Source organism: Scylla paramamosain, chromosome 33 (genome assembly GCF_035594125.1).
Source record: "Scylla paramamosain isolate STU-SP2022 chromosome 33, ASM3559412v1, whole genome shotgun sequence".
Classification (NCBI taxonomy): Eukaryota; Metazoa; Arthropoda; class Malacostraca; order Decapoda; family Portunidae; genus Scylla; species Scylla paramamosain.
The window spans coordinates 15552368-15572018 of NC_087183.1; the positions used below are offsets into that span (position 1 = coordinate 15552368).

Sequence of the window (19651 nt, forward strand, 5' to 3'; positions counted from 1 at the left end):
GCCCGCTGGCGGTGCCTCACTCCGGAGCAGCGAGCGCGGTCCCCTTCCCCGCGATACATCAAGGTCAGGAAGGGGCGTGTGAGGGAATACTTGTACATGTAATTGCTTTCAGGCCAAGAAGAGACCCGGGATGGATTAAGGGGCCTGCACACAGTCATACATGTTGGCATACTTGCATGACAAACACGTGTATGAAGCTAAGTTTGACCGTGTGATGGGTGAGTTTGGTTGGCATACATGTTGGTCATACTGTATGACGAAAATCAAACCGAGCTTGACTTTTCTGGGCGGAGCTTATATGTCCACATACATGTTGGTACGTCTGACAGTTCGTCATACCGTCAAACATCAGTTTGAGCTTTACAGGTTGTGAGGGAAGATGTCCATTAACAGCAGTACGGAGTGCGCTAATGCAAAACAGCATGAGAAGAACATTATATTACAATTTATAAATTGCTACAGAGAACACCCGGCTCTATGGAAAGTCAAATCCCAAGAATACTCAAATAAAATTGAAAGGAATAAAGGGATTGTTCAACTTGTAGAAATTCTAAAGGAACTAGAGCCAGAATGCACTCGAGACGGTGTCATGAAGAAAATAAATAGCCTACGTTCTGCGTTCAGGAGAGAACATAAAAAACATGAAAATTCAAAGAAATCTCGGGCAGCAACCAACGAAGTATACACGCCATCGTTGTGGTATTATGGTGATATGCTCTTCACTCTACACCAAGATATGCCAAGAGAAAGTCACTCCAATCTGGAAACTTTACCAAAGGACTCGGATGATGAGGTATGTAAACAAATTGCGAAACATAATTTTTTTTATTTATTTGCACAAAACAAATCATTGCAATAGTTATATACTAAAGCATTGTTATCGATTTTTATTACATTCAGTGAGAAAACATGTCACAAATAAACCTAAGGTAGCGATTAGCCTACGTCGTTTCTTGAATTGTTACCTATAGGTAGGTTACCTATTATAAGGAAATATAAGTCGTATCATTGACAAAATGAACACCCACATGTATTTACACTAAGTCGTTTTGCCAGGAGACGGCCCCTTCATTATTAAAGTATCGTTTAAAGTCATCGCGTACTTTTTTGGCGACTTGGGAAGAATTTCGCGATCCATAACCATTTGCTAATCCTGCGACTGAATTACTCTGGATATCTAAACGGCAATGTACCCTTCAGGTCCCCGCATGGCTGTCTGAGAACTAACGGTATAGCTGTTTGTTGAGGAGACTGGAGAGTACAGAAGAATGCTAGTCTCTGGGAGGGATAAATTGACCCGCAAGTTTGAAAAAACATTGGAATACGAGCGAAGACCGCTCATAAACAATAGTGCGGAATTTGGAGAGTAGGAGACGCTGGACACGTGTATTTTCGTGCCGAGTGACCAAGTGGGTTTTCTTTCACAGCCACTATTTGAGAGGCTATGTTTGTGTTAACCCCTAAACAGCGGTGATCATCTATTTAGGAGCGAGCCGGTAGGTCGCTCGCGACCCTGGTCATCTATTTAGGCATGATTTTTCGCGCTCAGTTTTGAATTCAGACGTCTCATTTTCCTGTCAGATGTTGTGGAGACATGTGGCAACTCAATCGCTGGGGAGACGACTTATTCTCTCTCGGCATAAAGGTTATAATCGTGATTTACGGAGCTATGGAGCTATTTGTCTCGCTGGCACATAAAGTAATTAATGACTTAGTCACATGTGAGCTCTGAGAAACATAAGAGAGCAGTACAAGAGGGTTCATCAATGAAGATGACGCATTATTTTATTATCAGCCATATGCAAAGGTAAATAAGTTGAGTTTCTTTTAATTAATTTACATGTTTTCCAGTATCATATCAGGACCATAATCAGGAGTTAGTGAAGGCGTCCGGAATTTTGATAGTTCATATATGGCAACCCTAGCCTCACACTAACAGGAAGTCTGAAATGACCATTGCGGTTTTGGGGCCAACAGTCGGCAGCTGCTGCAGGTCCCTCAAGGTTCCTGTGTTTAAGGCACTGAAGAGGAAATTATGGCTGAACATAACACAAGAAATAAAGGAAGCTGCAAGAAGCCTCAAACACTGCTGTGCTAGTAATAGGTAAACTACTTGCTTTGCCTTCTGCTTTGCCCTCTTGACGGGTTGGCACAGAGGGGGGTCGGAAGACATGCACTGAGTTTTGGAAGAGGATTTACTTCAGCCTTACCAGCCTCATCAGCAACAGTCTGGAAAGAATAAATAAATAAATAGATAAATAATGAAAAAAAACAATAAAATTAATTAATAATGTAATAAAATACAAGTTAACCATAAATTTTCCAGTTCTAAAAAACAATCTTAAATGGTGACAAGCAGTAACCACCTTTTATCTATGACCCATTTCTCTTCAGCAGAGGCTCAGAACCTGAACACTCAAGAAGGAAGTGTCAGGGCAGGTGAGGTGGAGGAGCTTCTGCCATGGCCACCCTCTTGACTAGGTGAAGTAAATGTAGATGGGACTAGGTGAAGTAAATGTAGATGAATTGTATAAATATTTCGTAGATAAAGTTCATACAGGTCAGTTAGCAAATATTCCGTATAGAACAATAAGATCACAAAAAAATGATCCTAAATGGATGACTGCTAGGTTAAAGCATTATATAGGGCATAAGAGAAGTATATATAGGAGGTTAAGGGCAGGTGAAGAAGTTTTAAGGACACAATATAATGAATTAGTTAGAACAGTCAGGAAGTTAACGAGGAAAGCTAAGGAAAATTATGAATCAAAGGTAGCCAGCCAGGCGAAGACGGACCCCAAGGGATTTTATCAGGTATACAGGACGAAGAATAAGGATACTGTAGGTCCATTAAAGGCAGCAGATGGGGAGCTGGTTAGTTCTGGGGAGGAGATTAGTAAACTTCTGAATGATTATTTTTTAACTGTCTTCACCCAGGAAAACATGCAGGATATGCCAGATAGTGAACAGGTGTTTAGAGCAGATGAGAATGAGAAGCTGACAGATATTTCCATAACTAGGGAGATAGTGGAACAGGAGATAGATAGGCTAAAAAAGTTCAAGTCACCAGGACCTGATGAAATATATCCCAGAGTACTTAAGGAATGTAAAGGGATTATTAGTGAGCCGTTAGTTTCTGTCTTTAGGAAATCACTAGAGTCGGGTGAGGTACCAGTAATGTGGAGGCAGGCTAATGTAGTACCCATCTTTAAGAAGGGAGATAAAACTTTAGCGTCTAATTTTAGACCTGTCAGCTTAACTTCAGTTGTAGGTAAAATGTTAGAGTCAATAATAGCGAGGAACATTAGGGAACATTTAGACAAACATAACTTGATCAATCAGTCACAGCATGGCTTCACGAAGGGGAAGTCTTGCCTGACAAACTTGTTAAGTTTTTACAGTAAGGTGTACGAGGCAGTAGATAATGGTGATAGTTATGATATCTTATATCTGGACTTTAGTAAAGCATTTGACAAGGTACCCCATCAAAGGCTCCTGAGAAAGGTTAGGGCACACGGGATAGATGGGAAAGTGTTAGGCTGGATAGGGTCATGGCTTAGTGACAGGCGACAGAGAGTGGTAATAAACGGCTCAAAATCCGAGTGGGGTCATGTAATTAGTGGGGTGCCACAGGGATCAGTATTAGGGCCATTGTTATTTCTAATGTATATCAATGACTTGGATAGTGGAATTAGTAGTGATGTTAGTAAATTTGCGGATGACACAAAGATAGGTAGATTGATTAGGTCAGAATCGGATGCCATCGCCTTGCAGGCAGACTTAGATAGAATGAATGAATGGACGGATAGATGGCAGATGCAATTTAATATCAATAAATGTAAAGTGCTTAGCGTAGGTAGAGGAAACCCACACAATAGGTACACATTAGACAACCAAACTCTGGTAGGTACAGGGTACAAGAAAGATTTAGGAGTTATAGTTAGCTCTGAACTCCGTCTAGGGAAACAATGCATAGAAGCCAGAAACAAGGCAAATAGGGTACTAGGATTCATTTTTAGGAGTGTTAAAAGTAGAAGGCCGGGAGTAATATTAAAGTTATACTTGGCGCTGGTCAGACCTCATCTAGACTACGCGGTGCAGTTCTGGTCCCCACATTACAGGAAAGATATAGGTCTATTAGAATCAGTACAGAGGAGAATGACTAAAAGGATACAGGGGATGAGGAGTATTCCTTACGAGGCGAGGTTGAAGCTGTTAAATTTACATTCCTTAGAGAGACGTAGGTTAAGAGGGGACCTGATAGAAGTCTTTAAGTGGTATAAGGGTTTTAACAAGGGAGATGTAAGCAAAATTCTTAGGATCAGTAACCAGGGTAGAACAAGAAATAACGGGTTCAAGCTTGAAAAATTTAGGTTTAGGAAGGAGATAGGAAAAAATTGGTTCTCAAATAGAGTGGTAGATGAGTGGAACGGACTCGGTAATCATGTAGTTAGTGCTAGGACACTAGAGAGCTTTAAGAGAAGATTAGACAAGTTTATGGATGGGGATAGCAGATGGAAATAGGTAGGTGTGTTTCATACAGGGACTGCCACGTGTAAGCCTGGTCGCTTCTTGCAGCTTCCCTTATTTCTTATGTTCTTATGTTCTCTTTATGGATGCTGCCACAGAAAGGAAGGTATCAAATAGCCAGATAGACAAATACAGAGAGAAAAAGAAATAATAGTCAAATGTCAACACAATGATCTACTGCATGTTAAATAAAAAACAGCCATTTACCTTGTTTGAAGATTCAGAAGGAATTACTGCAAACTGTCCTAAGACACTTGACACAGGTTCCATTCCTGGGCTGCCGTCTTTGTCAGTCGGGGCAGAGCACGTGGATTTCCCCAGGATGTTCTTTGCCTTTCTGCAATTAAACAAGATATATAACCCAGGTTGAAATCCAGGGCCAGGCAGAAACAGAACAAAATAAATGGTTGTCCTGCATATGTTACAGTAAGATCTGGTGAGGCTGTGGTGTTTAAAGTTACGTTATTAGGATTATTGTGGGGCAAGTGTGGTAAAAATATGCCAAAACACAATCAAAACAGCCCAACACACACTGGAAAAACCCTAAACACACTCACAACACCCCTACATGCAATAAAACTCACAAACACGCACCCAAAACACAGTCAAAACATACAAAATATACCAAGAAAACATCACAACATCCCAAAATACCCACATTTTTTAGCCAAACACACCCAAAACATACATAAAACCACAACACTCGAAACACACCAAAATACCCCAATATACTCACAAAATTCATGTAAACACACCCAAAACATCCAAAACGCACCCAAAAAACTCATCCAAACACACTCAAAATATTTCAAACACACCTAAAAACACCCTGCAACACCCCAAAGCTCATCAAACAGACTCAAAGCACACTCAAAACATCCAAAACACACCTAAAACACCCCACAACACCACGAAATGCGAGCCAAACACATCCTTAAAGACCTGCACACACTCAAAATACACCCAAAAGACCCCACACACACCCACTCACTCAAAATATACAAAATAAAACCAAAACAAACTCACACCTCAATATACCCCAAACACACCAAAACACCACACAATATACTCAAAGCACCCCACACGACTCAAAACACATAAAATATAACTAAACACATCCTAAACCACATTTAAAACACCCAAAATTCACCCATAACACAATGATAACAGCAATGATAACACCTAAACACCCCCAAACACACTTTAAACACCCCACAACACTTCTATATGTATTCAAAACACGTAAAACACCCAAAACACACCAAATATTACAGAGAAAGGCAGCGCAGCAAGGGTAACTAAGCTAAATATTGTTTACCTGTTTTGCCTCCTCCATTTCTCCTTATTTCTTCCTCCTCCTCCTTCATTTCTCTTATTTTCTTCCTTCTACTACAACTATCTACATGCCTGAGTTTGGAAACAGCTAGAAATACCTGGAAAACATTGGAAATTACGGTAATTTCAGAGCAGAGCGAGTCCCGGATCCTTGATGACGTCACAGGCGGGCTCCCGCCTGCCTGCTGGCTTACGTACGTAACGTATTTCATTTAAAAATTGACCACTAGAAAAAATGAAGCTAGGCTCGAATGCATTATATATTATGACTTGACAATTACTTTATTTAATATTCACAATATTAAAACATCTCCAGCCTGAGTAGTTGTAAAGAAATATTATATGAAATATGGAAAAAGTGTTGGAACATTTGACACCATTAAAATCATTGAAAAGTCCACCCATTTCACTTTACACCAATGAAAAAACATTTTAAAAAATCTGAATTATTTTTTAAAACAATGCAAAGTTAGTTACAAGCTCAAATAGAGAAATAAATAATTTAGAAAATGACAAAATCACCACATTTAACGGGACTAAAAGCTATTTTAAATTCTTCATACTTAACTCAATAGGAACGCAAAACACTTTAAATATCATAAACGATTTTTTAAAGCAACAAAACCTTCATTACAGCCTCAAATAAAAAAGCCAAAAATGGGTTTTGGGTAAATATCACCATAAAAACAGCTCGTTATTTACACAAAAAAACAACAGCAAATTCGCCACATTTATTTAACTGAAGCAAGAAAACACTTCAAAAGCAACGAAATATTTCTGGAAACCATAAAAACTTACTATAGAACCCAAATAAAGTCATTCAGAAAAAATATATATATTGGAACCGAACAAGCTGGCACGGGTAGCAGGCCATCCTGGCGGCCCTCGGCGGCGACCTGAGTCAGGGAGCCGGCGGCCATGTTGCCTTAATTATTCCTTCAAAACACCAAAAGCACGTAATGGTTGATTTACTTGACCAGCGGATATGAAAGCTAGACATGTGGCTCCATCTTGTGACATGTTTGGCTTACAATAAGTGAGAGACGAAGCAAATAATGGCTGAAAACACTGACCCCCTGTCAGCTGAGGGCTTGTTTACGTATTGACCAACCTTTAATATTCGACTAAATCTCCAACTCTTTCCGGACTCGCATGTAAACAAAACGTAAAAATAAATAAATAACCCCCAATTATACCTAAATAACGAATAATAAAACATGAATAAACGAGTAAAAGGCACTATAGGGAGGAAGAGGAAGGAGTAAGGCTAACTGAAGGGAGGCTGGCACCGCTGGACTCACCATACGTACTCACTCGTGCCTCTGTGATGCTGCTTGGCGGTGCTCGATGCAGGGAGTATCTGCTGGGAAGGCGGAAACACTGGTAAATAGAGCGTGTGGGGGCAAGACTGACCAGCGCTGACGAAAACACTGCAGACAGCAAGCAAGCCAAACGCCTGCCCTCCTCCGCAGCGCCACTTGTCAACTGCTCTTCAACCCACCCACTCATACAGACACACACACGCACACACACACATTGACAATGTTATCAAATAATAATTAATATAATATAAATATGCTCTCTTCCTCGCTTCCCTTTCCCCACTCCACATCAGCTACGTGATTATGAACGAAATTTTCACTCTTTGATGCAACGTGTCTCCGCAGCAAACACGAATCAGTGCAGGATAGGCTCAACTAATATATATATTTTTTTTCTCTCTCTCTCTCTCTCTCTCTACTGAGGCTCCAAGAGGAACACAATGATTTCCTCTTCATTACCTTACACAGGAACTTTAAGGGACCTAAAGCAGCTTGCGACTGTTGGCCCCAAGACTGCAATGGTTATTTCAAACTTATTGTTAGTGTAAAATATTTGTTTGACGAGCAAAAGGGAAGACCAAGAATGGGATGGAGGGGCAGAAGAGAGAGATGCATGATGAGGGGCAGAGAGTACGAGATGCATGATGGATGGATGTAGCGCAAGGAATTGTTAAGCATGATGAAGAATTGAAAGAGCATTTGTCGTTGCATGAGTAGAGTGCAGGCTAATTTGTCTCTGTAGGAGGTTTACCCACATTTAATTCGAGATGAATGGTTCATATACTGGACAGAAAGGGTGTCTTACGGAGCAGGAGGAATAAATCAACTCTGCTGTTCAGCCTTAATGTGGAGATGTGTTGATATGCTGCATAACCGACGTTCATGCAATATTGTCAGTGATGATTGGTTCTGTGTCCCAGTGTGGCCTTGGGACTAAGCTGAATTTTTGTTTCAGAGAATGTTTATGTGAGGAAAGTAATCAAAATTAACTTAAATTTCTTAAAATTTGCTTATTTATTTATTTATATTTTTTTTGTCAAATGCTTATGAATGTTTTTGTTCTTAATTCAATTGTATTATTGCAGAAAGTTTTATGGAAAGCTGAACAGCATGGGTGAACTAAAAAGGGTGCCAGGTCTTAGTAAGAATTTCTACAGTCGATTCACAAAGGCAATTATTAGTTTTTTTTAGGGTATTAAGCCATGAACATGGTAGTGTATATTTCTATTAGGAGAACCAGTGCCACGAGAGTTAATTTTGATTCCCTTATCCTCACACAAACATTCTGAAACAAAAATCCAGCTTAGCCCCAAGGCCTCACTGGGACACAGAACATAAGTGTTTTGGGTGCATTTTGAGTGTGTGCAGGCCTTTAAATGCATTTTCTCTCTCTCTCTCTCTCTCTCTCTCTCCTTTTCATTTCTTTACCTCCATTTATCTAGTATTGTTTGATTTGAATTATTTTCTGGAACTGGCAACTGGTGTTATGGTTCCCTTGGGCCATTCACACAGTAATAAACTGACTGCATTCAAGATCTTTGTGCATGTTGAGAACTTACATAATTATTGTAAGAACTGGTCTCCAGCTGGCACCACCACTGCACCACAGCCCGTATACAATGACACGTCTCTCACACCCCCCACCACCACACTTGCCCAGGTATGCAAAAAGTACCACAGATGATTATCAATTTGTTCATTTCTGATACTTTATAATTCACTGATAAATAGAACTCTATATGTGTACAAAATTGGTGTATAAATGCAGATAATTTCATGCAATGGCAATATTCATCATCAACTTATGTGAAATGTGTGTGTATGTCTGTGTGTATTTAAGTGTGTGTGTGTGTGTGTGTGTGTGTGTGTGTGTGTGTGTGTGTGTGTGTGTGTGTGTGTGTGTGTGTGTGTGTGAGTATATAAATTATATATTATGCTAACACTGTACCAATTCATAAACTACTATCATAACCAATTATTATAGTTCACACTACACACCGGGGGCACCTCATCTGCAGTGTACATAACCAAGGAATGCTGCAATCTGTGCTAAACAAATCTAAACATACTGATTTACTGTACTATCATACACCTTTGTCTAGCCTCAGATAACCTGCCAACTGAATTTTGATGCATCAGAAAAGAAAATCACATGTTGGAGCCAAGCATGTCTATGGAGACTAAATGAAGACTTATTGAGGCTCACTGAAGACTTATAGAGACTCACTGAAGACTAAGACACCCATAGACTCATGCCACCACACCATAGGACTACAAGACAACACAGAGCTCTTCTACACTCAAGCACATTACCATAGCAACCACTCCTTATAGCAAAATGGAGTTTACACTGCACAATGATCACACACTTGGTTCCATTCACTCTTTCTCTCTCTTGATTGCATACAGTTGTTACCCAAAGTTTATACTGCACAAAGATCTCACTCCAGCAGTTCCATTCACTCTCTCTCTCTCTCTCTCGAAATAACATGAATCATTGCTTGTTTAGTTTATACTGCACAGAGATCGCACTCTTGCAGTTTAATTTCTCACTCTTTCTCTCTCACCTTCAGGACATAATGAAATATACAAGTGGTTTGTATCAATAAGTAATCATGACAAATGAGTCTTACTTTTGACTCATGGGTTTCCTCCACTAAGGATGTTAAATACAAGACCCACAACAATCCTGCTGTGAGTGGCCAATAGGATCCACTTCCCTTGATATTAAACTCGTAGTGTCTTTCAAAGAGAACCTGAAATGGTAGGAATACACGAAACACGATGCTTTACAAAATAAAAGTCACGCAGACTTCCCATACAAGTATTGCACGCGAGACAGAGAGTCAACCGCCACAACCACTGGGACAAAGAAGGCAGTCCTCAGGTGCCCTTAGAGGTGCTGCTTGATAAAGTTGATGAGGCCATTGGTGGAGGCGTCGTGTGAGGAGACTGGGTTCTTGTCCTGGAGCTCGGGTTCGATAGCCTTGGCCAGCTGCTTGCCAAGCTCAACACTGAAATGGCAAGGAGCTGTCAGGGGGAGGGGGAGGAGTGACATGCTTATCTCAACACAAACTCCTATCCTTTTCAGTGGTACAAGAATGATGGCCAGACAACTTCTGATGTGAAGAAGTTGTCAGAAGGTTCACAAGCAGGACAAAAGGGGAGAGTGATGTGCTTCTCTGCACCTGACTTCTGATCTCTCTAAAATTTGATTGGGGCAGAGCAAACTTAGTATTGTTCAATGCCTCAAAAACTTAATTCCTCCATCTATCAACACGACACAACCTTCCAGATAACTATCCCCTCTTCTTCAGTGATACCCATCTGTTTCCCTCTCCTACACTGAACATCCTCAGTATCTCCTTTACTTAAAATCCAAACTGGAAGCTTCACATCTCATCTCTAGCTAAAAAGCTTTTATGAAGTTAGGTATTATGAGTTGTCTTCGCCAGTTTTTCTCATTCCCACAGCTGTTAACTCTGTACAGGGGTATAATCCGTATATGTATGGAGTATGCTTCACTTGTATGGTGGATTCCACTCATACTGCTATTTTAGACAGGGTGGAATCAAAAGCTGTTTGTATTATCAACTCCTCTCTCTGACTGTCTTCAGCGTCTTTCTCATTGCTGCAATGCTGGATCTCTCGCTATCTTCTACTGCTATTTTCACACTAATTGCTCTTCTGATCTTACAAATTGCATGCCTCTCTTCCTCCTGCAGCCTTGCTGCACAAGACTTTCTTTTTTTCTCTCATCTGTATTCTGTCCACCTCTCTAATGCAATCATTAATCCCTTTCTCTGGTAAATTCTGGAAGTCCCTGCCTGCTTCTGTATTTCCTCCTTCCTATGACTTGGACTCTTTCAAGAGGGTGCAATAAACAAGAGATAGTCACTAATGGGAAGAAGCCATTAGAAGGTTCACAAGCACGACACAAGGGAAGAATGATGTGCTTATCTCAACACAAATGCCTTTCCTTCAAATTGGTACAAGAATAAACAAGAGACATCTAATATTTCCACTATTTGTCACCAAGGAACTGTCACCAACCAACTAAATTTCCCTTCCTTCCTAAATGTGAGACGACTGTGAACAAGGAGGAGGAGGAGGAGGAGGAGGAAGACAACAGAACCAAAATGACAAAAAATTGAATACAATTATTTTCCATTCAACCTTTTATGAAGTCTGTCTATTCTATCTTTCCTTCACCAAATCCTGCATCAGTCAATTATTTTCCATTCAACTTTTCATCAAGTCTGTGGTACGTCTATTCTATCCTTCCTTCAACAAGTCCTGTATCTTTCTATCCTATCTAAGGCTCAGGACTCACCCCCACTGGTCGAAGGAGTTGATGTCCCAGATGATGCCCTGAGTGAAGATCTTCATCTCGTACATGGCAATGAGGGCGCCCAGGGTGAAGGGGGAGATGCGTTCCACCATGATGGAATTGGTGGGACGGTTCCCCTCAAATACCTTGTGTGGGAGGATGCGCTTCTTCTGGTCCTCCGGTGTGTTGGCCTTTTGCAGCTCAGCCTCCACCTCCGCCTGAGTCTTGCCCTTCATGAGAGCTTCCGTCTGGGCGAGGAAGTTGGCCAGGAGGAGCTAAGGAGGGAAGAAAGAAGTTGTATTATTTTTAAAGGTATTTTTTAAAGGTTTTAAAGACTATGAAATGTTAAGAAGACTACATAATACTAACAAGCTGACACACAAAACCAGCATCAGTAAATCTTATCTAACACTTCACTTCCTCACTTCCAACTCCAATGAATCCAAAATATGAACCTTGTGGTGGAGGTTGTCGGCGATGGGGTTGTGGGACTTGGCGGGAGCGATGAAGTCAGCAGGGATGAGCCGTGTGCCTTGGTGGATCAGCTGGTAGAAGGCGTGCTGCCCGTTGGTGCCTGGCTCGCCCCACACAATGGGTCCTGTAGTGTACTGCACGGTGCGGCCACTGCGAGTCACAAACCTGGGGGGGAGGAGAAACAAATATCTGAATCTCTCTTTTAATTTAGTCTTGCCAAAGACCTATATGACATTCCCTCTTCCCCCTAACAAGCTAGTACCATCTTAGCATCACAATCTACACTACCTAAGCACATTCATTGCATCTCTATGGTATTGGTAGTCTTCCCACAGATCTAACTATCTGATCTTTCTCCCTTACCCCTGACAAGCTACTACTGCATCACCACCTTAATCTACACCACCTAGGAACATTCATTGTTTCTCTATAGCTTCTGTGACCCTCCTCTCTATGTATCCCTGATTTGCATGTACCACCTCCTCATATCTTGATCTATAACTCCTGGCCACATTCATCAATTCTCTATGGTATTAATAATCTTCTCATGTATCTTCCAGCAATGTAACTCTTCTCCCTTCCCCTCACATGCACATACCGCCTCACCACATCACTCTACATCCCATGAGCAAATTCACCACTTCTCTATTGCATCACAAAACTGAATTCTGTAACTATAAGAGTGCAGATAATAAGACTAGCCAGTACACATCTTCCACCCCAGGCCCTTACTTTCCGTTGGACTCCATGTCTCCCTGCTGGAAGTATGCAGCAAAGCGGTGCAGGTACTGGTCGTAGGGCAGCATGGCGTGTGACTCGGCACCGTAAAAGTTATGGTACCACACTCCCAGCAAGGCCAAGATCACTGGAATCTGCAGGGAGTCATGAAATATTAATCCTTCCATTAAAATGCAGAAACCTACAGGATAAGTTATGATATCACAACCCCATTAAGACCAAGACCACTGGAATCTGCAGGGGATCATGACACATTAATCCTTCCACAGCAAAATGAAAGAACCTACAGTACTATAAGCATTGCCCAAAATAACAAGGACCTATGAGAATGAGAATGGCTTAAAAGAATAAACTTTCAAACATGTAACATGCATCAAGTTTTTACCAGTGACAGTGTATTGAGTAGTAAACAATGCAGTGAGCAGTGCTTAGGTTAATGATGTTTGTGGGTATCTGCACAATGAAAGAAACATCTCAGGGTGGTTTGTGATTAAAGAACCATGAGGTGAATAGCAGGGAAAGGATTTACTGGGTACCACTGACTGTATTGAGAGTTGCGTGGTGAGAAATGCTTACGTTCTGCTCGAGGGGAGCCGTCTTGAAGTGGTTGTCCATGAAGTGAGCACCAGCGAGGAGCTTCTCAAAGTTGTCATAACCAATGTGGAGGGCGATGGACAGGCCGATAGCGGACCACAGGGAGAAGCGACCGCCCACCCAGTCCCAGAAGCCAAACATGTTAGCCTCATCGATGCCAAATGCTTTCACCTTGGGGGCGTTGGTGGACAGGGCAACGAAGTGCTTGGCAACTGCTGCAGGCTGTAGGGGGGGATGAGACACTCAGTAGGAACTCACAGCTGTCATGTTTGAGCAACGGCATTCATATGTTTTACAATGGATTAGACTTAAGTTGATGGGAGTGAAACTAAAGATCATAATAGGAGAGAAAAGCTATTTGGGTGGTGAAAAGATATAATTAGAGCAAGATTAATAAATATTCAGGGCTGTCATGTTTGTGGTATGCTATGCTAGACATATGATGAACTAATTTAAGATTTTTGGGTTTAATTAAAGATCGTAATAGAAGAGGAAGGCAAAGAGAGGAAAGATACAAGTAGAACAGGATTAGTAGATATTCAGGCTCGTCAATAAAGTTTACCACATTCAGAATAATTACTTGAACGTGCAAAAGATCAAACCAAGAGGAACACTGATCCCTAAATTTCACTGTCTTTTTAATAAAGCTTAGCAAGTTCAGAACCCAAGGGAAAACTCAGGTGCTTACATCCTTGGCAGTGTCGAGGAACCAGTTCTTGGCTGAGGTAGCGTTGGTGATGGTCTCCTGCGTGGTGAAGGTCTTGGAGGCGATGATGAAGAGGGTTGTCTCCACATTCAGCAACTAAATGAAGGAATACATACGTAATTTTTAGTTATATAAGACAGACAGACCTGACGAGAGAAAAAAAAGTTCAAAGGAAGTACCAGTCCTAAAAGAAAGATCAAAATGAACAACTCAAGGAAGGAATACCCTGATATTTTTTCATCTTTTTTCTATAGATAAGATGGATGCTGGCCAAGGACAAGAATGAAAATAGGGTCACAGACATAGAGCCAGAGTATCAAATGAAAGTTCAAAAGGATCATCCAAACTGGAGGATAAGTATCTTGAAAGTAATTAGTTGTAGATATTTAACAGAACAACAAAATTATCATCACTTTACTTAACATCCTTATCACCCCTTTATCTTGCCTCAGCTCACCCTACATACCTTGAGAGTCTTGGCCATGTGTGTGCCATCAATGTTGGACACAAAATGCACGTTGGGGCCAACAGCGTATGCCTTGAGGGCCTCGGTGACCATGAGGGGGCCAAGATCAGACCCTCCGATGCCAATGTTCACCACGTCAGTGATGGCCTTGCCTGTGTAGCCCTTCCACTCGCCGGAAATGACCTACACAAGACATTGGAGATTCTTAGTGACAGTAGGTAATCATTATGAGATACTAAGGCACTACTGTCTTTTTAATATCCTGAGTTCAATACTCTATTTTCTGAAGCAAAGTAAGATGAGACTAGACTCAAGCACAAAGGATGTGACTTAGAGAGTTAAATATGACATTGCAATACCATGGTTCCGCTGTTCATACATCACCACCGATCAATTTTCTGATGCGAGAAGTTAGAAACAACACAAAGAAAATAGATATTGTTGAACCTTACTCTAAAAGCTTAATTTTCATCATAAATCTAATATTTTCCAAGTGGGACCAAATTATATTGCTACCAACACACCTTAAATTTAATCACTTATTCCTTGAGCCAAGATGAGTAAGAACAGACAAAAGTGGGCAATGGAAAAAAATAATAAGAAAAGAACATTGTTAAGAACAAAGCTGGACATATCCTCAAGAAAGTTACATATTTCTAGTTCCATCAATACCTTTTCCTATTTCTTAAAGCAAGATGAGACTGAACAATAAGAGAAACACATCAAGGATAGAATTATTCATTTCCTCAAGAAAGCAACACACACCCTTACAGGAAATGAATAATTACAAACCTGAAATATGAAAGACAGCATTACAATTGAAATAAGAAAACTGCTACTAATGCCATATAATTTAACATTTTGTCTCTCTATTACCTATAAGAAATTAATGCAGTGGATCTTGGACTCAGTAATCAAGTTGTTAGTGCTGTCATTAGGGAGCTTTAAGAGAAGATAAGACACATTTATGAATGGGGATGGTAGGTGGAAATAGGTAGCTATATTTCATACAGGGACTGCCACGTGTAGGCCTGATGGCTTCTTGCTGCTTCCCTTATTTCTTATGTTCTCATGTCCTGGAGTACAAGAAAGAAAATGGCTTAAGAGATCACTGGAGTCTGCTGGGAGTCATCATAAATTAACTCTCAATGCAATGAGTAGAAGCCCACGGCACTGTAAGACTAGTGTTTTGAAATATAAACCAACACCTCACCTGGTGTTTGGAAATACAGGCCAGACCCTCACCTTGCCACAGAAGTCCTTCATGTGGGCTAGCACGGCATTCACGTTGGGCATCACGTCCTGCCCGTCCACCATGATTGGGGTGTTGGTTCGGTTGCGCAGTGCGATGTGCAGCACGGCGCGACCCTCCGTGAAGTTGATCTTTTCCCCAGAGAACATGGCATCCCGGGAAGCCTCAATCTTGCGAGCGCGTGCCTGAATAATGAAGGGCAAGTGATGTATTGTGATGTGATGGTGCTGTGCTGTGCCTCCTCTCCCCTCCTTGACTCTAATGAATTATATATAAAGGCAAGTTTATGGGGTTGTGTGTTGCAATGTTTATTAATCTCACTCATTCCAGTAAGTCATTCATCTTTCTGAGGCAGGAATGAGATAGTGATCTGTTTTTTAATATGCTCAGCCTTTCTCCACACAAGTAAAATTGGATGGAATATAGAAAGGAAGAAAATGACATGTACTGCAATAATATCACAAGTAAAATGACAGTAAATATATATAAAAGAAGAAAACATAAGCACTACAATATTATATGTCAATAGCATTTCACACAATGTTTATTACCCTGTCACAAACAAGACATATCGATGCATTACTACTTATGGCAACTGTATGAACCTTAGCTACTCCCACAGGTATATACAGATCACAGTACAGCCACAAAAGAAACCATGAATATCTTCACTAAACACCAAATACAGCCCATTACTTCCCCTTACATAACATAGTAGTCACAAGAGAGACCATGAATATCTAAACACACAATACAGCCCATTATTTCATCTTACATACTGAGAGATAAATAATAGTCTGTCACAAGGAACACATGAGGTCAACACATGCACTCCCAAACTGTCTTACCAGATCCATCAGAAGCTTCATAACCTCACTGTTGATGCGGTTCTTGCTGTAGTCGAAGAGGATGTCTCCATCGCTGGGGGTCTTCAGAGTCAGGCTGGAAAGGGAAGTAGATGCAAAGTGAGGGAGTCTGGTTCTGAGTGACATATCTAGATGGTCTTAATATTAGATAATTAGACAAGTAATAAAGATAAAATAAAAACTAGATAATGATGATGTCTCTTAACCTTGTCTGTATAAAAGGTTGTCTTAATGTTAGACAAATAGAAAAGATAAAACAAAAACTGGATAATGCTGAGGTTGCTGTTGCTTTTTTTAACCTCATCAGCATAAAAGAGAATATGCTACCTGGCTACACCAATATGATACACAATTCTATCCTGCTTGACTACACAATACCCAATAGTGTTATAAGTCATCTGTTCTGTGTAACCTTTAGGAGTAATGAACAGTACATTTTTTTGGATTAGTGTACTGTATATCCACATCTCTGAAAAACTGTTTGGTATGTCTATGAAATATTAACCTTCCATAAACCTATTATACTTATATACCTATGAGAAAATACAGATTAACACTGCATTATAATTCAATTCTGAGCTGAGTTTAGTTAAGGAATGGTAAGATTTAGTTTAAGACCACTTAGCATTATCATCAGCAAGATTTATAGGTAAGAAAAACACATTCAGTTGTCATTAACTATACAGACCATTTCTCCTTCATAATTACTAGTCCCTGGCAAGACACACCACCACCAGAGTTTTTGAGTGTGGAGTCATGCTTTCTTCACCCATCCTTCAAGGTGAGAGAAGGTGAGTCACTTAGGGAAACTCCACCACAACTCATGGTCACCTAAGTCACCCAACCTTGGCTTAACATACAGTTTCCATCCCAATGAGCACGTCCATCACCACACAACAGAACAAAACAGACAGCCTTTCAAGAGCAAATCGAGTGTGAAACAGAAGTGACCAAGCAGATTTCTTATTTATTTTTATCCCTATTTTATGGCATCTAGTAGTGAAATAACTGTTGGTCTTACAGTTAACAACACCCTTCTTCTCTTTAGGACTCAAATACAATTGAGGTATATGCATGTGATTCTACAGCTGATGGATAACTATGCAAATTACGAATGAAAAGTAAAATAGGTGGTCCTGCAGAGTGCTTTGGCAGAGAGGGGCCAGATAGACAAAAAAACACAAGTAAATGAATGCATCTAAACCTAAGTTAATCTCACCTAACCTAACCTCAGATGAAAAATGCCAGTGTCATTTAAAAATCATCACTGTTTGGGGGCATTCATGGGGTATAAATGGACTTTCAGTGGGTGTATCAGGTCTGGAATGTAGCAGCCACTTTTCATGACCTTGATAGCAGTAATGTTTCGCCCTTCAATGTCAAAGGCTCTCCTAGGTGATAGCTGTGACCTTCAAGGAATACAATGTTGGCAGGGCAGTGTTTGTGGATGGGCAACTCTCTAATTTGTGGTTCCATTATAGTCTGGGATTAGTGCATAAATAAATAATAAATAAATAAAGATACAAAAGTTCAAAGGCTCTTGGTGACAGCTGTGACCTTCAAGTAATACAATGCCGGCAGGACGTGTTTCTGGAAGGGTAATTCCCTCATTTCAGGTTTCCTTATAGTCTGGGATTAGTACACACGTAAAAAAAATAAATAAATAATAATAACAAAAAAGTTTTAGATTAGACCTGATATGCTACGTGAAACATTATCAATTGACCTATACTTGAAAACAAACAATTACGTCTAAACACGGGAAGTTTACTGTATTAATCTATCCAGTCATCTCTTCCAGTGTGTGTACAGCGGATGGAGTTAGGGCTAGGAGTGCCACTATCTAAGGGAAGAGTGCCGGGTCCTCCACTCCCCCCCCACCAACGAGGGTCCCCCGGTGCCTCGCCACTCAAGGACAGCGAAGGTCAGCCTGAAGGTGACAGGAACCAAACGCCGGTTGAAAACTTTCCCATTTCTCACAAAACACGCATTGCCACACGCCCCTATTCACACGAACACAATCCACCTCCACCATTTAACCTGTGCGGTGTAAAATGATCAGTCGACTTAAAGTGTATTAGGAGAAATCAACAAAAACATTAGAGGAGAGACGGGTGGGAGCGGTCAGCTGTTTGGAGCTGCCGCGAAAGATTGTTTTTCTTACCTGTACTTCTTGAACCGGTCCGCGTCCTGCTGGAACATCTGCAGTATGTTGAGTTTCGAGCCATTGCTGTCGTAGTACTGCTGGAGGTTCTTGTAGGCAGCTTCTTCGGTGAGGAAAGCCTTCCCTTCCATGGTTGCGGAGCGGTGGTGTGGCGGTGACTGGAGACGTGATGTGCTGGCAACGGCTGGCTTCCCTGACTCCTCCCCCTTCGCCGCGGGTTGCACTGTCACATGGAGAGATAACTTAGTTATTCCTAGATTCCGAATTAGTCTGAGACTGAAAAATTATAAGTTTTCATGTTCACTCCATGTCTAGATAAGGAGCTTAATAATTGTGTTTATGTATTATCTCGGACAACTAGAAAAGACGCGATAAGCCTCGTATGAATAGCATAGTTGCCCCTAAAATGTCAAAGTACATCCATCAAGGAGGAACTTTGATATTTATTCATACAACAAATCACTCCTTGTATTATAATTATATATAGAAAATTGAATGTAACACACTACGGAAAAATCGATATAAACTAGCGAACACCGATATTCAATAACAATTTCTTCTATATATGTAAAACGCAAATATATATGAGAGAAAAAAAAAAAAAACATTGATGACCAACTTTCTAATCTACACACAACGACTACATAGAAACACTAACCTAGAAATTCTACATGGATCAATGTTATGAACACCTAGCAGGATAGACAAGGCACACCACATACCTTTGATTTTGAAGGACTGACGATGACCACAGCAGCTCGCTAGGTAAGACAGAGCACCATACCTCTCCCTGCTATTCTTCGTCTCCATTACGCGATAAATAACATGGAAACAGTCTCATTTCACTTTCCTATCTCTATTAGACCCCACGAGG

General features: G+C 40.8%; 1 protein-coding gene across 1 annotated transcript; it reads right to left on the bottom strand.

Annotated features, from left to right (window-relative positions):
• Positions 1-8868: 8868 nt before the first annotated feature.
• LOC135089781 (glucose-6-phosphate isomerase-like) lies at positions 8869-19602 on the bottom strand. The gene is made up of 11 exons (XM_063985816.1): positions 19500-19602; positions 18778-19000; positions 16596-16689; positions 15741-15932; positions 14496-14678; positions 14012-14125; positions 13306-13545; positions 12724-12863; positions 11973-12156; positions 11521-11792; positions 8869-10201 (listed from the first exon to the last, which is right to left on the bottom strand). Exons 1-11 carry the CDS (start codon positions 19585-19587, stop codon positions 10081-10083), a joined length of 1851 nt encoding a protein of 616 aa, XP_063841886.1. The 5' UTR covers positions 19588-19602; the 3' UTR covers positions 8869-10080.
• Between the last annotated feature and the right edge of the window lie 49 nt (positions 19603-19651).

What these genes read in the sequence shown, in the direction of transcription:
- LOC135089781 (XM_063985816.1), bottom strand. Translation starts at nt 19,587, where the DNA reads ATGGAGACGAAGAATAGCAGGGAGAGGTATGGTGCTCTGTCTTACCTA. An exon ending in TCCTCGACACTGCCAAGGAT is followed by an intron (nt 13,546 to 14,011) that starts GTAAGCACCTGA and finishes CCCCCCCTACAG; the next exon opens with CCTGCAGCAGTTGCCAAGCA. An exon ending in GACATGGAGTCCAACGGAAA is followed by an intron (nt 12,157 to 12,723) that starts GTAAGGGCCTGG and finishes CCTCCCCCCCAG; the next exon opens with GTTTGTGACTCGCAGTGGCC.